Source organism: Bactrocera dorsalis, chromosome 3, assembly GCF_023373825.1.
Source record: "Bactrocera dorsalis isolate Fly_Bdor chromosome 3, ASM2337382v1, whole genome shotgun sequence".
Classification (NCBI taxonomy): domain Eukaryota; kingdom Metazoa; phylum Arthropoda; class Insecta; order Diptera; family Tephritidae; genus Bactrocera; species Bactrocera dorsalis.
The window spans coordinates 54,720,067-54,744,901 of NC_064305.1; the positions used below are offsets into that span (position 1 = coordinate 54,720,067).

The following is a 24,835-nucleotide window of genomic DNA, read 5'->3' on the forward strand; positions in this document are numbered from 1 at the left end:
TGCCTCCAAGTATTTGAAACCAATATAATGTTCACTACGTTTCTTTCATATCTTGATAGAATCGACTATCGCGATGAACTTAACTTTACAGCCATGCTCTTTAATTGTGTAGGTTTTTTTTTTTAATTTTTTGGATTAAAATTGGGTTTCTCTTGAATTTACAGTGGGTTCATAGTCTTTGGTCTGGTCTTCTTTGAATTTTTCACTAAAAAAGCTGTTTCATTTACACGAAATTCCTGTTTATCCATTGTTTTTAAATACTAAAAATTACGTAGCTCAAAATTTAACCACAGATAATTTTGAAATTTATGCATAAACTTTCTGAAGTTTAGAACTCACATTTATGCACTTGACATATTAATTTTCTTAAAAAATATTAAAGTTTTTTATATTAAGTAAAAGGCTTTTTGTGTTTCAGACGTTCAGGCTGGCAGCTATTCTTTCGCAGATATTGACGTAGCGAATATGAGTGAGATCTGAAAAACCTTAGATTTTGAACTTTTTTCAATTAATTTAGAATAAAAAGAACTATGAAGAAAATCACAATTAAATTGGCTATAACAGTTCGAGCCAAAAACGTGCCCTTTTTAAGATCGAGTATGAAACAATGATTTCGCTCCTGTAATTTTGGCTGATGGTCTAACGTAAAACTTAGGGTTTATTGTTGTTTCAGTGCCTTGTTGTCTGGAAGCTTACGACACGTGGGTCAAGATTCTGCCTCTTTAGCGAGAGTTAAGGGCTTAAAGCTTCTTTACAACCTTTCGAAAATAATATACAAATGTAATTATCCTTCGTTTAACGCATTGAAGAACTGACCTAGGCTTGTGTGGGTATGTGTGTGGTCGTATTGCTTTCTTGAATGTCAACAGGAGTGCATTTGTCCTTGCGCATAAATATTTGCATTGCACAATCCAGTGCAACTTGATTAACATTCCACGGATGACATGGAGGCGAGCAGAGAAATGCGCGTGCCACACACACCAAACAAACATACAAGTATATCCACTATATGTATAAGCATAGTGCATGGAATAAATATTTATTTAATGTGTGCGCACGGCACGCAGTTCGTCAGGTGCCGCGGAATGCACTTAAAGTGCTGTCAACGCGCGCTAACTCGCCACTTGCCACACACATTCCACATGCTCGTGCGGCATTCCACATAAATTCCACTCAGGACAAAAAGGCGCGCAAACCATACAGCCAAGGAAGCGGCGCTGCTGCTCGCCTGCAAAAAGCAGTGAAGTGCGGAAAGGCATGCGAACGAAGAAAACGAGAACTTTGTTTGTCAACAACTTTGCCACGTGCCACGTGACACTTGTTGTTATTGTTACTTTGGGTGGTTGTAGTGGTGGCAACGCTGTTGCTTTTATTGTTATTGCCATGTTATCGTGCAAATCACAAGTGTTGCTGTAGTTATTGTTGTTATTGTTGTTGCCGCGTCGCTTGTTTGCTGGCGTTTGCACGCTTGTTGTTGTGGGGAAGGTGGTGCCCAAAATTTTGTTGTTAGTCTAAGCTAAGGCATGCTTTTGCATGCACCAGCAAGGCACAAGCAACAACAACTACATGGTCAGTTATCGTTTGCACGCTGCTGTTGGCCAATGCGCAGGACGCCAAAAGCCACCCCTGAACCTGCTTAGATTTCACAAAATATGAATTTGCAAAAAGGAGCTAAACGAAGCGCTGGCTAAAAAAGGCGGGAATGGGCTGTCTTAAGCGGCCGGCAATTCATCTATACATGCGTATGTGCGTGTGTGTGTGGATGGCTTTGTTTGTGCTAAAAGTTGTGTTGTGTTCGGTGAGAAGGTGCGTGGGCGTATGAGTAACTTTTTAGTGGAAGTTCAGTTAAGTGTCAAATTATGAATTATTTTTCTTAAAAATATTCAAGCACGTAATGTAATTACTTAAATTTATTGTCATGTGTGTTTATTAATGAATTTTTTATATAAATTCAATTCTTGATTTATTTATTTTGCTGAACATTTTTATATATTTTATTTACTTAGTACAATTTTCTTAAATTTTTTATGATTAGTGAGTGAATGTTTAAATTATAAAAATGGGAAAATATAAAAAAAGTTTAAACTAATTTACGACATAAGTGTTAACATTATTAAATTTTTTACACAAACTGTAATATTTTTTTAGATAGTTGAGGAGTGCAGAATTCTGTTAAAATGATTTGAATAAAACCTGTTACCATATATGTACATACATATATTTTATTTGTTTTAAATGCACTGCATAAAGACATTAAAATAATACTGCTAGAAGATTTATGAAAGCAAAACACTTATTTCTTCCATAATACTATTGATATTTCTGCCTAAATTTAAGGATCAAGTAGTTGATTAAGCTACGTGGACTTAGCCATCTCTATCTCTCTGTCTGTATATAGGCGAAATATTCACTCAGTTTTGAGATCTCGATTTGATATTTTGCATATATTGTACGTCCTTTTCTAACCAAAAAGCTTTCTATTCGTCGGAACCGCTGATATCGGACAACTACAGCATAGAGCGGCCATACAAACTGACCGATCAAATTCAAGTCTTTGTAAGGAAAAAGTTTTAATTATCGAGCTATCTTCACGAAATTTGGCTTGGAATATTACCTAAGGCTTACTTGTAATCTTCGTAGAAAGTTTTCAGATCGAGCCACTATAGCATATAGCGGTCATACAAACGGTACAATCAAAATCAAATTCTTGTAGGACAACCTTTTTTGTTTGTGATGGGTATTAAAGATTCGCTGTAACCAACATTTTTGAATCACCGCTGGTAGTGGTGCATAGAGACGCTGGTCGAGATTATCGAGTTCATACTGTTCTCCTTTTTAAATAAATAATTTGCGATATTAGATTACGGGCTTCATGAAGTGTTATGTGTTAACAATAAATTGCTGTAAATTGAGTGCCACTTCCTTCAGAGGTAACCCTTATTTTAATAGGAGAATAAATGATATTCCGTATTTAGAAAAGCTTCAATTGGTTATACAATGATCTAAAATTGCATTTGCACTTGATGAGCTATTCCAAATTATGCAACGCACAGCTCCAACAAGTATGCAATTGCAACAACGACAACAATAATAGCAAATAAACAACAAAACGTGCACGAAACCAGCCCCAAACCACACTAACACGCTCGCAAGCCACTGCTTCGCATTCCGTTGGTCGGTGCGAAGCTATTTCCTTGCACAACACTATCGCCATCTCGCTCTGTGCAATCGCAATGCAATCACGAGACGCTTGCACACGTGCTACAACCCATAAATCGCATTGTAAGCCCCGTGGGACACTGTGCGTTTATGTTTGTGTGTGTGTGTCGGCGTAGCGAATGGAACGACGAATCCTTTCTTGGCTGGCGCTTCGCAGTTTTTGGCGATTTTAGTTTCTAGACTCTGGCCTCGCGTGCAGGACGCTTTACTGTTCGTTAGCACAGGCAACCTTGGCGCGTTCGTGTGTATTTCAGCTAAGCTCGGGCGGCAGTCGTAGTAACGGCAAATTGGCGAAACTCGCTCGGCCACAGTTTGAACCGTTAACGGATTTGTGCGTTTGAAATTTCGTGCAATTTTAATGCGCCACTGTGCGTACAAATATTGAAAACATTAGATGAATATTAAAACGAATAAAACATTTTAAAAATAAGAATGTGCGTGTGTAATGAAAATTAGAAAAATGTAGGCTATGACGGCGAAGCATTATTGCTGAACATTCACGCGATGAAAACGTTGAATTCGTAAGCTACAAAAGTTGTTTGAATGTTGTGTTGTAATTTTTTTTCTGTAACAACTTGATGTGTTTACAACCATTAAATGTTGCTCTAATTGTTGTTATTATTGCTGTCATCATAAATCCTATCTATGTTATATGTGTGTTGACTCTATTTTGGTTGTGGAGTTCAATGTTGTGCTCAACTCATAAACATTTGTGTCTTTTACATGTTGTTTATCTTTCGTATCAATGTTTTCCTGATTAAAATTTAATTTACGAAAATGTTGAAATGTTGTAATTCTAGTTAAATTAAGTGTTTAGTCTTCTGCGCTATGCTATTCTATTGACTCGCCAAACATCTCTGTGTCTATCATAAATGTCAACATTTGCCAGCTACGAATAAATAACATTTGCTTATGTGTTTACGAAATTATTTATAAAGCGATTACAAAAACAAGAAAAAACGTTACTTTGGTTGCACCGAAGCTACAATATACGAACACCTCACAAGTTTAGTTCTCTTTCCAAACAGAAACATGATTTTGATCGTTTATTTTGTATGAAAACTATATGCTATAGTGGTCCGATCTGAACAATTTGTTCGGAGATTACATTGCTGCCTTGGCGAATAATCCATACCAAATTTAGCGAAGATATCTCGTGAAATAAAAAATGTTTCCATACAAGGGGTAGAGTTTGAAAGGTCAGTTTATATGACAGCTATATGCTATAGTGGTCCGATATTGGCGGTTCCGAAGAATGCGTTGCGTCTTGATGAGCAAAGGACGTGTACAGAATTTTAGATCCCATCGACTCAGTCCGTCTGTAATCAATTACATATATATTTTAAAGAGTCTGCAACGTTTACTTTTGGGTGTTACAAACTTTGTAGTAAACTTATTACTAAAAATTACTGTTATTATAATTTAAAAATAATTTATCTCTACACTCCAGTGCCTTGCTCAAAAAATCCGTAAATGCAATGTGAAATATTCTTAAATAAATTATATGAAAAATTAATTTTCTGCTTAGTTAAAACGCAAAACTGTGCCAGATAATCGCTATCTAAAACAACACATTTAAATTGACAGCTTGAATTAGCAGTTTTGATAAGAAAGATATGAGTGTGCTTGCCTTAGTGTCTGCAAGTAAGCGAGTTCTTAGTATAGTCTTCTGATTTTTCTCTTTTTAATAAAGACTTTCGGTGTTTTTGCACTCAAAGCAAACGATTTATCGGATGACAACAACACAAACGACGCGTTATCGTTGCTTCCGACTGGTTTATGGGAGGTGATCGTAGCAAATTCAAAATTTAGAAGCCTGCTTATGAGGGGAAGCGGTGAAGGCAAAATCCAAATATGAGTTACTTTTAGCCGTGAGGAATTTATTTACTATCATAATTATAAAAGCGGAAAATTAAATGTAAACTTTTATAAACTTGTGTCTTTATTTTCTTGTAGATTTAAAAAAAATATGCTGGTGTGTTTATTATAAAGAATAACTCGAGTTTTTTCCTTCAAATGATGGGTTAGGTTGCAAACAAAAGTGACAATTTTAAATAGTTTTTTATTTTAAAAAAGTAAAAAACATAGCATCTTTAAAGTTTGTTCTTGTACTTCCATGCACTCTGAAAGGCATTTTCAAATTTGTGTGTAACTTATACAACCTCTTAAGTAAGGTTTCAACTTGACATGACAGAATTGTGAAAATAATAACTTTCAATGTAATGTCTATCTGTGTTGATCCAGTTCCAGCTGAAGCTCCTTACTACCGCTAATCAGATTCATCTTAAGTCAAATGAACAAAAACAGTTTTATTTATAGATAATCTTGTACCTGACGCGACTTTGTTGTTTTATATAAATAAATGGCGGCCTCAGGAATTTTCTTCCTGAATTCGGTGAAAAACGAACAGTTATTTGTTTATGAAAAAATTGTATAATTTTCATTGAAATTAAAAAAGCACTTTTCAGGCCACCGTGGCCACCAGTTTAAAACACATAGTTCAGAGAAATATTGAATATAGTCCTTTGTAGTTTTACGCTTATGTTTCAGAGCCTGTTCCAATTATCAAATAAGTCGAAAAGTATTTGTCGGTTTTACTTCAAGTATGCAGCGAATATTTTTACAGTATTATACACTAAGAAAATGCAAAATAAAACAAGTTATTATTTCTGCTTTTAAATTCTGACTACACAATCAATCTCAAAACATGCGAATACATAGAAAACCTTCAAAAATTATTCAATGCTTAATGTTTCAAATTTAGTGCAGAGTTTCACGTTTTTTTGGATTTAAATTAACTAGATAAATTATAAGTGCTTGTCGTCACATAAAATGTATAATAATAGTCTAATCACTTTAATCACTTTTCATAAGCTTACAAGTGAATGAAAATATATATATATAGAACCACTCACATTGAAAAATGTATACTATATTTTGGTTATAAAACAGTTACATATTAGATATATTGGACAGCGTTATACATATATTAAGTTATAGTGCATCGTAAGCAGTAAAAAACTCAATTCTGAATTTCTTAGTGATTCGTTTTTTTTGCATTTTAAGTGATGTTATATCACATTTTTCAGAAATTTCTGTATTCATAGCAAAAGCAAAGAAAAAGGCTTTTTAAAAGCAGAAAATTTTAACATATTTATTTTTCCAAAGTTCTTGCTAGAATAATTCAGGAACAAAGTTTTTGAGAGTGAATACGAAATATTATATGAAGATAATCGAATTGATACAAAACAGTACCAAATAACACCATTCAAAATGTCTCTCTCTTGAAGGTAAAAATATCAACTCTGACATCTTGTTCGATGATAAGTATTTTTTCATAAATTGCTTCAAGAAATAGCCCTGCTTTTATAAACGTTGTTTGTGGGCTATTTAAATAACATGGAACCTTAGCAGCGTTTGAAATCGAATGGTTCCAGAAAGTAGAGTGTAGTGTAGTATATAGTGTGCTAATAATAGTCGATCAGTCGACCACTTGTATCTCACTCTCTGGATAATTTTATCAATTAACCTATTAAAAGCTCAATACTTATAACTTTTAAGGCAGCTAGAGAAGATGCTAATACAACGGAAAATTATTAGAATATTTCTACCACCGTTAGTAAAATGGATAATTGAGCGGATCGATATATTAAAGACTGAACGCTGTTCAGCCGAATTAAGGTTTCCAAGGTGAAAGAGCGATCTAACTTTACACATTTGTACTAAGGTATTTAGGGCCAGGCACTTAACGATTTCAAACTAAGAGCTACTAAGTGAAAAATATGACTATTGTTATAGGGTCATAAAAATATGCAAATTCTAGCTGCCGCGTCCTCTAAGTAAAAAAAAAATATAGCACCTGACGTGCTTCTAAGGATCTATTTCAATAAAAACTAGAACTTGTAGGCAAACCAGCAATGATTTTGTTCACAGCAAGCTCATATTGAGACACAGTAGAATAGGAGGTTCGAAAGTTTACAAACCCGAACGTACGAGGGCTACTATATATCGACATTTTTTGGCATAATGCCTAATAATGAAAATAGGAATATTTATCAACGAAAATGGTTTTTTTTTGTGTTGGATTTGCCTCGTCCTGGAAGACCCACACGGTCGATTGCTGTTTTGTTTCGGGCTCATACGCATAGATCCATGATTCGTCACCTGTGACGATCGTGTAAACGTGTTTTGAAGCACCGCGATCGTATTTTTTCAGCATTTCCTTACACCAATCCACACAAGCCATTTTTTGAGCGATTGTCAAATTGTGCGGGATCCAACGAGAACAAACCTTTTTTACGGCCAGGTGTTCATGTAACATCGAATGTATGCTGGTGGAAGAAATGCATAGGCATGCCTCTATCTGAAGGTATGTTACATGACGGTCTTGCATTATCAGTTCACGTACGGCACCGATGTTTTCTGGCACAACGGCTGTTTTTCGACGACCTTCACGGAATTCGTCTTTGAGCGAGCGTCGGCCACGATTGAATTCGTTGTACCAGTTTTTCACAGTGCTATAGGATGGTGCTTCAGTTCATCGATGCACTCTTGTCGTGATAATCCACGTCGAAAGTTGTGAAAAATAATCGCACGAAAATGTTCACGAGTTAATTCCATTTTTTGGCCGAGATGAATTTTTTAATTCCCTGTAAATAAAACAATTCACGATTAAATGACAAAACGTTCTGAGTGATGTTATGCTAAAAAATGTCAAACTTTCCAATGGAAATGTCAGATTGCACCTGGCAACACTTAGTGTTGCCTAGGCCAGAAATATATATAGCAGCCTATGTAACAACCATCTTGCGCTGCTTTTGGGTTTTGAAGCCGCCTTATATCTCTAAAACACTTATAAACAATATTGTAAAAAATTTATTAGTACTCATTATATCAACAACCGTTATTTTCTTAAAAAAAAAATAATAAAAAAACACAACTCAGCTGTACCATGATTCGTTTTTATTGCAAATTACTAACCATATTACTAACAAAATTTTCAGCCACGTGCTTCCTCATGGTTAATTTTGTGAATGTGTGTTTTCCGATATAAAAAGAAAAATAAACTTGGTGATTCACATAAGCAAATGTTATCTATTTCGCTATTAAAGAGTTTTTCTTAAATCTAAGCTATGTGTGTAGGTATGTAAATATTTTGTATTTATTAATTCTGGTATAAGTATTTATCAAATATTTTCGGTGTTCTAAGTGTTTTAAATGTTTGTTAATTGCTGTTAAATTAAACAAAAACAATGTTGTATATATATGTATATTATTTATAAGATTACTTATTATTATCACCAAATACGATCACGGCTGTGTGAGTGCGCTTCCTGGAACGGTGGTGGTAGACAGTGGGGAGTACGTAGTAGGAAATTCTTCTGCACTGAGGAATATTTATACATACATATGTACTTATATATCATGTCTGCGAACGTTAAGCGATGTATAACATTCAAAACAGTAGTAAAGAGTGTTTTTATAATATATTGAAATCTTTTTTATTTTTGAATTTGAGTATAGCACCTAAATGGAGTTCTAGATAGGCCATTCGACATAACTTGCAAGTCTAAGAATGAAATCGTCCGAGGTACTTAATTTTGGAGCAAATGGTTCAAGTTAGAAAATGTGTAAGAAATTAAGTGTCCTCCGAAGAATATGCAATTCAGCACACTTGTTTAAAAAACATTTCTTTAAGCTGGAACTGTAATAGTTGGAGCTGAAACAAATGAGTCAAAAATCGGAAAAATATAATGATGTAACTAACATAGATCTGATACCAAAATACTGTTTTCCTCGTAGATTTCCATGATTTCATCAAAATTCAATTGCGAGCTTTAGTGTTATTGTACATTTTAAACCGCTACAATCCCTTTTGATGGACATTTTTGCATACGGTAAAAGAATGTTCTTCACCAATTTTGCTTAGAGCTATGAAGACCTCCTTTTCTAAGTCGATCTTTCTTAAAAATCCTTTAATTCCAAGTTAAAATCGGGAGTATACTATCCGATATAAGTATATTTGTCTTGTTTTATAGGTGTTATAGTATGAACGTTGTTTCGTGTTCTCATATTTGTAAATTTTAAATTCAAATTATGCAGGATTTAGCATCGATTTTCAATATGAAGTTTCTTTGCTCAAAGAAAGTAATAATCTTAAGAAACCTAGTTAACGTAATATCTATAAAACACCGTCTGCTATCTTTTCGAAATTGCAGACACTGTCAGGAAGAAATATATTCATATACACCACATACCCTTAACGATCAGCTTTGAAAGAATTCATTGTTCTCACTTCACAAGCGAAACTTCGGCAATATTATTACTAAAATTTCCCATAGTGTCTAGGTGTTCCACCTATGTCCTCAAAATCAGCAATATTATACACATTATCTGCATTTAGAATTGGAAAGTAGTTTGGGCTGATTGAAAGTAGTATATACCTTAATCTAACTTGTCTTTTTGAATCCCAACATTTTTATACTCTCGCAACAAAGTTGCTAAGGAGAGTATTATAGTTTTGTTCACATAACGGTTGTTTGTAAGTCCTAAAACTAAAAGAGTCAGATATAGGGATAGTATATAACCAAAGTATATAACCAAAGTGCATAACCAAAGTGATCAGGGTGACCAGTAAAGTTGAAATCCGGATGTCTGTCTGTCCGTCCGTCCGTGCAAGCTGTAGCTTGAGTAAAAATTGAGATATCATGATGGAACTTGGTACACGTATTTCTTGACTCCATAAGAAGGCTAAGTTCGAAGATGGGCAAAATGCCACGCCCACAATATGACGGATAATGAAATCTCGATTATCACTTTATCATGCGAGAGTATAAAATGTTCGGTGACACCCGAACTTAGACCTTCCTTACTTGTTAACTCTCTAAAATCATTAAAGAAAAAAAATTATTCTTCACTCTTAAAATACTCTTCAAATTGTTGTTAATAGCCGACCTCGATATGACAATTCTCCGATCGCTAATCTTGAGTTCTGTTTTGTTATCAAAATAATTAGATTCAAGTACGAAAGAATACATATGTACATACCTTACTGAAATGCTATAAATCCTTCAGATTCGCTAATTCCGATTACTTGATATAAACAAGTTGCTTGTTCGATTCAACACTTTTAAATTTTGGCAAATTGAAGACAACTAATGATGTAGATGATGTAGTGTTGCAAAGTAAGTTGCAAACTCATTTTTGAAGCAGAGCCTTCTTGTAGAACAATTTTTTCATAAAATCTATCGTGTAGTTTGGACTATTTGTCCGAGATTAACATAATGTTATGAATAGCTTTTTAATTTTACTGAGACTTTTTTATCTTAGAAATCTTCTAGTCTTAAGTACTAAGCACTTTTATTTCAAACGACGCAAATCCAAAGAAATGTTTCTTAAACGTGTGTTTGTTCATTGTGAAGAAGAAAGGCAAACATTGAGGTGAATCAGCTTTTAAGCTTCTGTTGCCCAACTAGCTTACGGTGAAGCGAAAATGTAAAGTTTGTTAGTTCAAGTACAAACTTGTCACTCAAACCCCCAACGGCAGCAGAATTCGTGAAAAAGGTAAACATGGAGAAAAAGAAGAAGAAAACCACTACAAATATAAACAAAATTAATATTTCAACTCTTGCATACGAGTGTATGTGTGTGTACTTATATTTCTACGGGTATAAATTAAAAGTAATAAAAATAAGTCGAGCCACTTATGTTAGCCATATTTATTATATATAAAAATATTAAATAAAAACATTGATACACACGTGTGTGTATGGATGCGAATGTGCCATGCGTAGAAAGCACAATAAGTGGGTTGAAGTCAGAAGTTGTTGTAAAGCGATAAGATTTTCCTCTCTTACGTATGCAGCCAAGAAGGCGGAATGTTACTGTGTCCACCAGAGATTTATGTGTAAGATAAATCGCGCCAGCTAAAACATGTCTGTCTGTGTGTATATTATCAATTTAAAATATTAAATATGTATGCGAAATTATTTTATTTATTTCTGGTTTTTTGATTATTTTCTTTGAACTGAGATAAAATGTTGAATGGTGTCGAGCGAAAAGTGGAGTGAGCGCCTCTTCACGAAAGCATTTAAATTTAGTATTAATTTACCAACGTGGAAGACATTGTTTTCGCCGCGATAATTGCCACATTAAAACGGATAATTGCATTGCTCGGAAATTAAGTGTATAGAACTGAAAGCATATGCAAAGAAACGTCTTAGAACTGCAAATATAGTGTAATATAAATATAGTGGTCGATCAAAAGTGTATTGATAAATGAATAATTTGTAGAAATTGAATGGAATTGCAGTATTTGTGACGAGCTTCTGAAATTTAAGAATAAGAGTCGAAATAAATGCGTTTGTAAACTCATTGGAGGCTACAGTGCGCTTTAAAAGTATGAGTGCTCGTATTTTTTTTTTTTTGGAAAAAGCATAGAGTTCAGAAGAAGCCAGGGATACGAGTTGAGTTGTAAACTTTGATATAGAGAATACGCTGGTTGTCTAAACAGTTAATGTAAAGTTTCAATTGTTTTCATTGATTTGTGAATAGATCGCTTAGAAATTCACGTGGCACTTATTTCGCACGGAGCCACCGCCTATCTTATTCTTACTCCTCTGTTCTCTTTAGAGCGTCAGTTGTCTAGGTCAACTTTAATTTACAGTCATCCAGAATCAGTTAGTAAAAATATCGGATATTTTCGTTCACAACAGCACTTAGTTCATCTTTAGCGGTACTTATGTGACCTGTACGGAAACCCTGAGACTGGAAAACACTTATCAAGCGATTTTTGGTCTTCATATCGTTTTCTTTAGATCAAAATTTTGCGCCAATAACACATGTAATTCTCTTTATTCAGTTTTATTCAAAGGAAAAATTTGACGTTATTTAAAGTGCCATATTTTACAACCTATCTGCTGTGAAATTTGTACACGTGGTTTTTGAAGTTTAGGTCTGCTTGCACTGTAGTATTCTTAGATAAGATGTACTTATAGATAATAACTGGAACTCGTTTACAATTAGTGGTTCTTCCATTAAAATAAAAAAAAAAAGTTAAAGACAATATAAAATGTTCTACCTCAAGTATTTTTCTTAATCATAAAGCAGGGTTTTACGAAGTCACTGCCTAGCCGAATTGTGTGTAAATTCGATTCGACTAAAAGTTCGGCTAACATTAATAATACTAGCAAAAGCAGTTGAAAGGAAAATTAAAAAAAAATTTCTTCGCTTTTGTAAACCCTCTATATATTCAACGTCCACTGAACTCGCAGTTAATTAAGCAGGAAGGCTATACAGTAGTACGTAGGTTGCCTTTTATGTTTCGGGACTCGAAAACGAAAACAATTTTTTTCATCGAAAAGCGCTTTATTGTTTCTCAAAATATTCTCCATTAAAATGTATGTATATACTTCTACATGTGTTTGGACCAATTTTTGAAGCACTTTTGCCACTCTGATTTAGTCATCTCCAAAACGCATTAAGTGCCAAAAAGAGTTGACCTCTTAGTTTATTTTTTAAGAATGGAATAATAAAAGATCACTCTGTGCTAAGCCAGCACTTTAGGGTGGATCACCCATTAAATCGGTCGAATGTTTCAGTCGATGTGTGAGAGCTACATAGCATTGACGTGGTGAAGAGTGATCCGTCTTCGGCGGTTGGCTTTCCTGATTTCTTATAAAACAACTGGACAATAAATGGTTGAATACCACTCAGAATTCACTGCTGTTGCAGTCTTTTGGTTTTTGTGCTCAGTTTTTCCTAAAAAAACAAAAAACAAACAACCGTTTGTTTGGAAGTGTTTCGCGCGAACAACTTTTGCTGGCTTCGGCTTATCTTGAAACACTCATACAATCGACTGCTTTTTACTTTCGGGCTCATACGCGTAAATCTACGATTCATCAGCTGTCAAGATGTCATAGACGTGTTTCGAAGTATAGCTATCGTATTCTGTTAACATTTCTCTCGAACATTCGAGCTTTTTTGCTTTAGGGGCTAACAAATTGCGTGTGATCCAATGTGAACCATTTTCTTCCACAGTAAAATGTTCATGCAATGTTGAATGTATGCTAGTCCCACTAATGCTCACCATAGGTTACATGATGATCTTGCAATATCAGTTTTCGGAGTTTCCGGAACAAAAATTTATTTTTGACGATCTTCACGAAATTCGTCCTGGAGTGATCTACGATCTCGATTGAATTCACCATACCATTAATAAACACTGGTCCTTGAAGGAGCTTCATCGTGAATTAAGTTCATCTATGCACTCTGGATGAGTTGAGAGTATTTGAAGCGAAACTTTTTAGTACTGAGGTGGTTAAATATTTAGATCCATATGATCATAAATTGCATCGAAAATATACATATGTATAGTGACGACCGGTTTTCTTAAGATTGGTTTTAAAAATTTGGTTACTCTATAAATCGGTACAAGACAGTATGAGGTTTAGCTTGGATTAAAGTTCCACACTGACATCGGGTTCAGGCTTTCGATGCTTCTTCCTCTTAAACAAAAATCTTCTTTACAAAAAATTATTCAAACACAAAAATTATGTCTTTGAACTTCACCTAAACAATGAAAATAATACCAGATCGGTATTTCCGAATATTATACACTATATGTAAAAATTAAAATCTAAAAATAACTATATATGATGGTCAAAACCGCTTCCCAGTAGCAAAACAACCATTTCACATTAGTTGAAAATCTATATTTCGGGATCAAACAAACGACTTACAAAACTTATAAGGTCATAAATTCGGAAATGTTATAATATATTAGCACATAAGTTGCATAATCAAAACAATAAAAAAGAGAAAAGAAATAGCGGAGTACTCACACCAATCTACAGATGGCAGGCTATTGCTCGCTCCCGCTGGCACCCGTAACGGCCACCGCTGCCATGGCAGCAGCAGCAACGGTCGCGGCCGCAGCACCGCCACCCAGCGCCGGACCGACGATGTATCACCACCAGTCGATGACGGCAATGTCGAATAACGGTATTATCTATCAATCGGCGGTACACGCCTCCATACACAGTTTGAATACAGTACAAAATCAACGTTCTACAACAACACATCATCACATTTTAGCGACGGCGACTGCAACAGCAGCAGCGGTAGCGACTACAACAACACGTCAATATGGCGCAGGAGGTTCGGCAACATCGCCGCCACCACCACCGCCACCTCCTTTGCCACCCGCACCGCCGCCCGCACCCCCACCCTCTGTGTCGGTGGGCAACGGCAACATCAGCACCGCAGCAGTGATGCCGGCTAGCGCTGTCGGTGCAAGCCACCACTCGCTTGCGCTGGCCTTGCCACAGCATCACACACAACAAACCCACCAACTCCAACAACAACAGCAGCAACATCTACACCCGCTGCAACACCCCCTAGCCCACCATAATCACCGTCAACAGCAACAGCACCAGCAGCAGCAGCAGCAGCAACACCAGCAACTCCATCAGTTGCAACCCCACCATCATCATCACCAGCTGCAACAACACGCGTACAACGTGCAACAGCAGCAGCAGCATCATCATCACCACCATCACCATCATCATCACCAGCAATTGGCGCTGCATCAGAACCACTTGTATTTTAGCGGCGCGGCTGTAGGCGGCCATATCGGTCACCACGGGCATCCGCACCACCATCACCACCATCGCCAGATCTTCAGTCAGATGCAAGCCGCCATTATGCCGCTTAACATAAGTAAGTATAGCCAATAAGCTGATGAGAGGTGGCAATGTTCTTATACATATTTGTAAAAAACTTAGTGGAATACCATAAGGCAATCGCACCCAGAAAGGTATCCAAACACATCTGATATACCGGGTGACTGATGAATTTTGCTACATTAAGAAACTCAAATAATTTTTTTTTCAGTGTATGGAATTCATTTTTCTTTTATTCATGTTAAAGCTCATTCAATTTTATTAAATATAGCTTAATTAGTTTAAAAAAAATGGTATTTAAATGCCCCCCCTGCTCGTTGATGCATGTGCGGCATCTTACCAAAAAGTTGTTCATTACTGCTTGGAGAGTTGAGACAGGAATAGCCGCAATTGTTTCTCGAATGGATAGCCTTAGTTCATTCAAATTTGTTGGTTTTGCTTTGTAGACTTCCTGTTTGCAATAACCCCACAAGAAAAAGTCAGGTGCAGTAAGGTCAGGCTACCTGGGTGGCCAACGGAATGTGGAGTTTATGGATATCAGTTTATTGGGAAATTTTCGTCACAATTCTGTCATAACAGGTTGGGCTATGTGAGGAGCTGCACCATCTTGCTGAAACCACACAGAGTTGAAAGAAATTCTCATTCGGCATAATTCTGGATAGAAAAACTCTTTCAACATGCTCAAGTAATGGTCTCCAGTAACCGTAACGGTGTGACCGTTTTCTTCGAAGAAGTAGGACCCGACAATGCAGCGTGATGAAACTGCACACCACACTGTGACACGAAGTGGATGCAATTCCGTCTCATGGAGTATCTGTGGGTTGGAAGCACTCCATATTCGACAATTTTATTTGTTTATGTCGCCGTTTAAATCGAAATGGGCCTCGTCAGACATGAAAAGTCAGTTCAACATGTTTTCATCCTCTTCCACCATTTGAAGCATCTTCTGGCAAAATTCCAAGCGAATCGGCAAGCCTGCAGCATTCAGTTTGTTGGCGATTTGAATTTTATATGGGAATAAGTCCAAATCTTTGTGCATAATTGATTGTAATGACTGTCTGCTTACACCCATTTGAGCAGATAAGCTTCTTGTCGAAACATGTGGATTGTTTTGTATGGCAGCAACTACAGCAGCGATTGTTTCCTCCGTTCGAACTGAAGGGTTTCGATGGTAAGGTCTTCTTTTGACTGTCCCATGCTCGGCAAAATTGTTTACAAGTCTCATTATGGTCCATCTGCTCAGAGGATTGCCGCCAAACGTGCGCCTATACTCTCTTTGAACCGAAACTACGGACTCCAGTGCGTGATAGCGGCGGACAATCCAAATTCTTGTTTCAGTGTCCCAGTTATCCATTTTTGTTAAATGTAAAAGTCAATCTGCAATTATTTTGCCATTTTAACCAGATTCATTAAATAGAAAAAAAGTTATTTAATTTTTTTTTGTAGCGGCTTTCATCAGCCACCCTGTACTACATATACATATGTATTTCAAATAGTATACTAAATTTTAAGTTTTATATAAATTATTCATATCCCAAAGGTATAATATTTTTTACTTGGAGGTACTGTTGCTTTGTTGTTCGTTGAGCAGTGAAGTCTCATCTATATTTTCGTAACTTCGGTAAGGGAGCGGACATTCCAAGCGCATGCTCTTAAATTGTAATCCTAAATGCCGTGAACGTCATTAAAAGGGGGCTCTTTCATCCGAAGCTGTTGTTTCTTTTTCATGGGGGGCATTTTTTTACCAAACCCAACTCACAACCCTGGGGAAGGATAACTTCCTTAGTAGCTAATTTCATTTATTTCTCTATCTTGCTTGATAGAGATTCGAGACTGTGCAATCTTTCGGCAGTTGGAACTTGGGATCAATGAAATATTTCCTGATCTCACAGATTCATATTTTTATACCCTTGCAACATATTGGAACTGTATAATAGTTTTGTTCATCTAATTACCTTTGCAAGCGTTAACTTGTGTAAAAATTGAGATATTGAATTATCGAAACTTGCTCATATATTCCTTGGCATCTAAAGGACGTTGGTATTGCAGATAAACGGAATCGAACCATTGTCACGCCTACTCGTACAAAAACTCCATTAAAAAAATCTATAAAGTACCATAAGCAAGCACTAAATTAAGATACAAAAGTAATTTGGTACAGGAGATCGCACAAGGCAGGAGCGTGAGCTAAATATAAGAAAATTTACATGGCTCCTTGCCCTAAATGTTCCAAACAGGTAAAGCTACATGAATCCAACTCGCTCGCTGAGTAGAAGTCATTTATCAGCTTTTCAAGTTCTATGTAAAATCCAATAATAACCACAGCACTAGTTTAAAATAAAGTTTTGTCAACGTCTGAAGGTCTCTCCCAGGCTTTGATCCTTGCAAGTTGCGAAAGTGTAAAATGTTGGGTTATACCCGAACTTAGCGCTTCTTTACTTGCTTTTAAATAAAACGGTTTGCCGAGTATGCAATAATGGAGAGTTGTTATGTATGGACGGAGCACTTTTGTATAGAAGCTAATGGGAACATGTGTGAAAAATTCCTCTTTTTTTAAGCAATATAATATCTAAAGATCTACTATATTTCAAGGATTTTAGTTTTATATTTAATAGTATTCATATTTTCATCTATGCATGTTCATGATATTCAAGCTTCCCATGTAAAATACAAATCAATTTTCATCCGATTCACTTTATGAGTCATCCAAGTGCTGAAGAAGGAATAGTTTCCATCGAGTACGATCTTCATTGGACGCAAAATGCTGGCATTTACCCGAAAGTTGTTTAGGTACATGGATGTCTGAAATGAAAAAAATATTAATTATCGAAATTCTAAATTAAAATAAAGGCCCATTCATTCGTAATAACAAGTTCAAAGCTTTTTTCAAACAATTATTCGTAAAGAAAAGCTCATAAAAAGGACCCATGGGGGGACCACAACCTTTTGAAATTTCCTAACATTAATTAACAGCTGTTTCTTCATATGGCAGCAACTATTTTCGGCTTCTTCTTTTTTTTGGCTTCCAGCAGAAACTTGGCTAGCTAATAATAGTTAGCTGCAGTAAAAACAAATCTAATACATTTCAAATATTTAGTGAAACCAAGAGACGAAGGTTTCTAAGCCCTATCATTTCATTTTATAAACCTAAATATTAGTATTAATAATATATTACATTTATTTGTTTTAGGAGTTTATAACTTTTCCGTTTTTGGAAATTAGTCGCGGATATGGAAATTGGTGAATTAGTAGTAAATAATCGCATTCAAATATAATATTACGTTTCATACCTCTGGAAAGGGACATTTGTGATTTAAACTGGTGTAGGGTTTCAGAAATTGAAACAAATACTGCACCAATGGATTGCGTTGTGACTTCAGGAACCGGCACACGTCATATTCCGTATTCAAAAAGAAGCTCCTATATTCACCGCTTGTATGCTTCATAAGCACAACTCGTACCTTTGGGGAGAAAAAAAATACTTCTATATAGCCACTATATTTGGAGAAGCGATGTGAAGTACCTACAGATATATTGTCCAGTGGCGGTTTGAGCACCTTCAAACGCATATGAGCTTCATGATCTGCGTTCACCCCGCAATCTTCGAATTGTAGTAATTCTTGGTCGAGCGCCTCACACTCCATTTTGGTGAATGTGTATTTGATTGCGTAAACGTTCGGCACAAAGGCTTGAATTGACAAAGCTATTAAAATTATGCACCGGGTCAAAGAGTCGCTCATGACTTTTACTGTTTGTCGTTGCGTACGAACTGAGCAACATTTTTGGACAAAATAAAAAATAAACACAAAGTGAATATTGTTTGCAGAGGGTCTAATGCGAATATAACGAGTCTAATTGGTAATAATTTGAATTGATTGACTTGTTTTAATGTGTTTATAATTTTGTGAGGCCAAAATATTTCTGTGACTAAAAATAACCCGATTATGTGATTTGCACGGGTTCTTCAACTATATATGAGTTTGTGTGTATTAAAAGTAACGGGTGATTTTTTGAGGTTAGGATTTTCATGCATTAGTATTTGACAGATCACGTGGGATTTCAGACATGGTGTCAAAGAGAAAGATGCTCAGTATGCTTTGACATTTCATCATGAATAGACTTACTAACGAGCAACGCTTGCAAATCATTGAATTTTATTACCAAAATCAGTGTTCGGTTCGAAATGTGTTTCGCGCGCGTTTTGTTCAGCGATGAGGCTCATTTCTGGTTGAATGGCTACGTAAATAAGCAAAATTGCCGCATTTGGGGTGAAGAGCAACCAGAAGCCGTTCAAGAACTGCCCATGCATCCCGAAAAATGCACTGTTTGGTGTGGTTTGTACGCTGGTGGAATCATTGGACCGTATTTTTTCAAAGATGCTGTTGGACGCAACGTTACGGTGAATGGCGATCGCTATCGTTCGATGCTAACAAACTTTTTGTTGCCAAAAATGGAAGAACTGAACTTGGTTGACATGTGGTTTCAACAAGATGGCGCTACATGCCACACAGCTCGCGATTCTATGGCCATTTTGAGGGAAAACTTCGGACAACAATTCATCTCAAGAAATGGACCCGTAAGTTGGCCACCAAGATCATGCGATTTAACGCCTTTAGACTATTTTTTGTGGGGCTACGTCAAGTCTAAAGTCTACAGAAATAAGCCAGCAACTATTCCAGCTTTGGAAGACAACATTTCCGAAGAAATTCGGGCTATTCCGGCCGAAATGCTCGAAAAAGTTGCCCAAAATTGGACTTTCCGAATGGACCATCTAAGACGCAGCCGCGGTCAACATTTAAATGAAATTATCTTCAAAAAGTAAATGTCATGAACCAATCTAACGTTTCAAATAAAGAACCGATGAGATTTTGCAAATTTTATGCGTTTTTTTTTTTTAAAAGTTATCAAGCTCTTAAAAAATCACCCTTTATAAACAATACGTACATCTATATATAAGGCGCTAGTTATCGAAGCTTCGACTTTCCTACTACGCCGTCTTTATATCAAGTTTTCCATTCAAGTTGTTGTAACGGTTAAGGATGGTTCAGGTTGGTAAGTATTAGATAATTTGTCATCGAGGTTATCCAACTGTAGGCCCGGGAAACGTGCTGTTTTGACGGTGTTATGGTGTCTGTGAAGGTGTTCTATGGGAGACATTAAGAGGCATCCCATTGTAGTCTGACATGTCTGTAGCTTTCTCGTCTGCGTTTTACTGCGTTTCACATAGTTTTGTAAACAAATGAAGTGCAGTTGTCGTTCAGATATCGAAATATAAGTATATAAATCCAGTTTTTTGTTAATTTCATCGGATCTTTTCCGATCTAATATATGACGCAGAGGTTTGAACTGTCTCATTATTCCTAGATCCGGCTCTCGAAAGGATCAAGAATGGATTTAGTCAGAAATTTCGTGAACCAGAAAATCGATTGCATAGTATTGTGGGCTCTGCTGAAATCGATTATAGCTTAAACTAAGAGTATAATCTTCTTCATAACATACATAAAAATACAAAAAATACCCTGAAGATTGAAATTAACTATACATTATTTCACAACTGAAGTTTTACCCAAATGTTAGCGACTGTATTTTGGTCAGACTTCGTTCGGGTATAAACAAGTTTCATACTACTTTAAATATACAATTCGGTTTAGTTTATATCCTCAGTATGATTTTCACTTGGAATTTCTCTCTAGTCTCCCCTTGTTCATTTTGTTGAAAAAGTACTGATCTATTTGTTCTCTTTCTGAACCAGCTCTCGACGAAGTTGGCAAAAACTTGACGGTTTCCCGATTTGTTCGACCTTAATTTCGAAAATTCTATTACTAATTTTAGAAATGCAAGATATTTTAAATCTTCTCTGTGAAAGTCGTAAAATTTTCAATCGTAAAACTAGCGAATAGTGTGATTCTTAATGAATTCTTTGAAGATAGCTTCCAAGACACCCATGTCCACGTAATATTTGGGTGATACGGATATTCAGGTTCAAAAATCGTCTGACTATCCACGAATGGATATCAGTATCAGTCTGTGGGATCACCGTGCTTTGGATGAGGATTGCCACTGCTACTGCCACATTTTGGGGCCCCTATTTCGCTTCTCTGTATTGTCGGTACTGTTTCAGGCGCTGGTAGCTAATGTAATCGCGCGAGTGCGTCTCCCAGGTTGTCAATGGGCGGCATACTGGCTAATACTACGGCAGCGTCAGTTGATATAGTCCGGAAAGCAGCAATTATTCTTGCATTGGATTTGATGTCTAGAGTCTGGATCCATATTGGAGCCGCCTACAATATTACTGAGCTTATTCCTTTTGCTGGAAGGCAGGTAGTCCTATATACTATAATTTTTGTTAAAGCTTTCTAGATCTTATTTGCTTTTCTTGATGTGTCCACGACGTGTACTTTGATTTGAGGTTTTCAGTTTAATATTACACCCAGATATTTCAGTTGTGTCTATGAATAAATCTCACACCCTTCTATGGTGACACCAACTAGTTCCAATCTCGCGGAAGAGAATTGTATCCCTGTATCTGTTTGTGTAGATTTTTCGGTTAACTCGTTACTCATTTGCCACTACTCGCCCATCTTTTTATGCTATTCAAAGAGCGTAGTCCATTGTGCTGTTAGACTACTTTTGACGTCACACATTTATTGTTTCTAATCTGACTTACCTCTATGTCTACGTAATGTATATTATGTAGTCTGTATAAATATTATCGATGTTGTTATTGGTGTATTATTATAATTAAGCTTGTATGTGAATGCATGTGTTGTTTTTGTGTTTATTACTTGGGTTGCTTTGTTACACTTCATTGTTGACCAGTTCATTTGCACAATCGCGTTTTGTCTGCTTATATTTTTTAGTTATTTCGGGAGGTCTGGTGAAAAATAATTAAGTATAGGGTGGGCCATCTAACGTTTTAAATTTCGAAGATAAGGCGTAAAAGATTGAGTGTAGCGTTTGCTGTATGGCACGTAGCGCCGTTCTGCTGGAACCAAATGTTGTCCAAGTTTTCCTCTTCAATTTGCTTGAAGAAAAACGCGGGTAACATTGCGCGATATCGCTTCATTCATCATAACATATCAAATTCTTCATTTTCGAAGAAAAATGGGCCGATGATTCCACTAGACCAAAATCTGCACCGTGCTGGGTGCATTGGCTTCTCGACGATTACGTGCGGGTTTTCTGTGCCCCAAATGCGGCAATTCTGCTTGTTAACGTCGAGGTGGAAATGAGCCTCGTCCGAAAAGATGATTTTTCGGTAAAATTGACCATCCTCGGTCAAACGATCTTCTGCCCAATCTGCGAACAATAGAATATAATAGCGAACCATTTCGTAAATTTTAGACTTTTTACTGAATATCTGTCACTTTCCGAATGGTATTTGACGTTTCCATTGTCGAAATATAGATAATTCAAATTTAAAACGTTAGATGGCCCAGCGTCATCAAATTATAATTGACCTTACGGGGTCTTTGTATACATAGTATAATGCTCCGAGAAAGGTTAACTTGCTCAATATGTTGAACATGAGGACTCTGTATTGTTAAAATATTTTTTTAAGAGAAACTGGATACTTGAATATCTGTAGGTGTGGGTACTCTGCAGTACTTGGAAGACTCGATTCAACTTTACCTCCATACTCAGAGGAACTGGGTACTTGAATATCTACTATATAGGTGTGGGCACTCTGCAGTATTTGGAAGATTCTACTTAATTCAAGAATCTATTTCCGTACTTAGAGAAACTGCATATCTGTATGTATATAGGTGTGATATTCTGCCACTTTTGGAATATTCGATTGAGCTCCTCATTATAGGGATGTAAGGAGATCAGCTGCCATCTTCCCGGATTGTTCGAAACGAATACTTTCCCGACTTATATACAACTGCAACGTTATCCAAGCAGAGTGACATCTTAATATGAGCTCGGCGAGAGCTGGTCAGTCGAACTTTCGATGTCGCATGAACTTACTACCTCTATATGATGACAAAACATGTAGAGAGTTTTCTATGCTCAATGAGACACAATAAAGAAGAAGAAGACACAATTTTAGCTGAAACCAGCTTTATTAACTAACGGTCGGCTGACTGGTCACGGTGAGATTGTTCGATGCGATGAGGTCAAACAATTATCCTGATTCCTATTATTGAAGTTGGTGAGGCGGTATGAGGAATGAATTTATCCATGCGTTCAACTTTTTCTCTTGAGTGGTATTGAGTCTCAAGTCAAGTTTTTGCTGAAACCAATTACTTACTTTTAGTTGTCTAATAAAATTCTATTAGGAACCGATATATTCCTCATCTATATGTATAAGCGACCACATTTGAATGAGTCTAAACTATGCACACTCGACTGAAATTTTAATTTCCACAATCGCTTTCGAATTTCAATTGAATGTGTGTGGGTGTGTGTCTTGCGAAGCGGATTGTTCGCACCTGTAAATGTTTGTAAATACACAAAACTCCGATTTGGAGCTGGAACTGCCGCACCAATTGACTGAGCCGGTGAAAATATAGTCCCTCATGCAGTTAAAGACCAAAGGAATGCCTATTTTTCGCTGTTCGCTTGTTCGCCTGTCTAACTGTGCATATGTATGCATAACTGTAAGTTAGCATATGCAAATGTGTGCGTGTATGTGAATGTTTGGCTTTATTGAGGTCTGTAGTTAGCTGGGATTTTCGCAAAGCTCCTAGCACACAAAAGCCATTCAACAGCGTTCCCGAAAGTCGTCATACTCGCCCAATAACACGAGTGTTAAAGCGTTTCTAAACGCATTTATGAGCCTCATTACAATCGCTTTTTATTGCATTAAAACATTTCAAGTGTTCTCGTGTCGTGCTCACACACATGGACACACATACATGTACATATGCATATATTGCCTGTTGTCTACTATTGTATGTGTTGTTATTGTTGTTTTTGTTTTGTTAGCATGACACTTCAAACGGCACAATAAAACTCCGAGTGAGTGGCGAGGATTAGGCAATCGGCGACGTGGCAAGGGGCCCCAAGAATAAAGGACAAACGCGTTTGTTCGCTAAAAGTGCACTTGTGTGGTACCAGAGTGTTAGTGTATATGTGTGTGTGTGTTGTTATGGCACAGTTGAGGCTTCTCCGTTTTGAATGGATGTTTTGAAATGCGTTCGCAAAAACGCAACAAGAGGTTAGTGTTGCTTCCTCACACACACACACGCATACACATGCTTTTACATTATTGTTGATGTGTTGTTGTTGTGTGTTCGTGCCTGCAATTGTTGCAATGACAGCGACGACACTTTTGTTTTATTCCACATTACGTACACGACTACCGCCAAGGGGCACAGTTTATATTTTTTAGCGCTTACCTACATAGAAGAATGCAAATAATAAAATAACAACAACAACACACACACGCGCTTGGGTCACATTGGGGGCCATTGTTTGTTAAGGCTCTTGGCAGCGCTTGGCTGTGGTGCGATTCTGCTTGTCTGTCGGCCACATTCACTTTATTATCCTTATGTAATAATATTTTGTCTCTTCCATGGACACATGGTAAACCCACCCCCTCTCCCTCCGCTCGCACAGTTCGCATTGCAATATGTTTTATTTACATGTGTGCGTACTTGCTTTTTACAATAATATTTTATTGTTTTTCGTTAGGTGCTTTGTGTGTGCGGAGAAGCGGCTTGAGCCGAGCCAACAATGGCCAGCGATTTTTCACCTGTTTTTGTATGAAAGCGCCACGCGGATTTCGGTCGTGCCTTGAGGCGTTCGGGCCGTTTATTGTGACAAACACACGCGCCATTGTGCTGTCCGTGTGTGTGTGTTCATAATTATTTATGTGTGTCTGTGTGGCGTCGGTCAAAGCGGTCGTAACTATTCATTGTGTGTTCGTTATTATCCTCAGACGCGTTTTTCTCTTAGTTTTCCGTACACATACGCTCACTATGCCTACT

General features: G+C 36.7%; 2 protein-coding genes across 14 annotated transcripts in view; one reads left to right on the forward strand and one right to left on the reverse strand.

The window, feature by feature from the left end:
• The window catches only part of LOC105227681 (uncharacterized), a 125,719-nt gene that overhangs the window by 36,800 nt on the left and 64,084 nt on the right, over window positions 1-24,835 (forward strand). Inside the window, exons 1-2 of one of the 12 annotated variants that reach the window (XM_049450906.1) lie at window positions 10,424-11,456; window positions 13,896-14,937. The exons of 9 other annotated variants lie outside the window; for them this stretch is intronic. In XM_049450906.1, the coding sequence (XP_049306863.1) occupies window positions 14,073-14,937 (865 nt within the window). In that variant the 5' untranslated portion in view covers window positions 10,424-11,456; window positions 13,896-14,072. Of the gene's footprint in view, window positions 1-10,423; window positions 11,457-13,895; window positions 14,938-24,835 lie in introns of those variants that run through there. 2 more of the 12 variants (XM_049450907.1, XM_049450908.1) reach the window with 2 other exon arrangements.
• LOC125777052 (uncharacterized) lies at window positions 17,516-19,833 on the reverse strand. 2 transcript variants are annotated; one of them, XM_049450911.1, is made up of 3 exons: window positions 18,428-19,833; window positions 18,191-18,361; window positions 17,516-17,702 (listed from the first exon to the last, which is right to left on the reverse strand). In XM_049450911.1, the coding sequence occupies exons 1-3, from the start codon at window positions 18,638-18,640 to the stop codon at window positions 17,550-17,552; spliced, it is 537 nt and encodes a 178-aa protein (XP_049306868.1). In that variant the 5' UTR covers window positions 18,641-19,833; the 3' UTR covers window positions 17,516-17,549. The 2 variants fall into 2 exon arrangements, with proteins under 2 accessions (XP_049306868.1, XP_049306867.1); XM_049450910.1 differs by having other exon boundaries at window positions 18,191-19,833.

Bases quoted from the DNA above. Each gene is read 5' to 3' on its own strand.
- LOC125777052 (XM_049450910.1), bottom strand. From the start codon at position 18,640: ATGAGCGACTCTTTGACCCGGTGCATAATTTTAATAGCTTTGTCAATT. The intron at 17,703-18,190 runs GTATGAAACGTA...TTTTCATTTCAG, and splicing joins ACAAATGTCCCTTTCCAGAG to ACATCCATGTACCTAAACAA.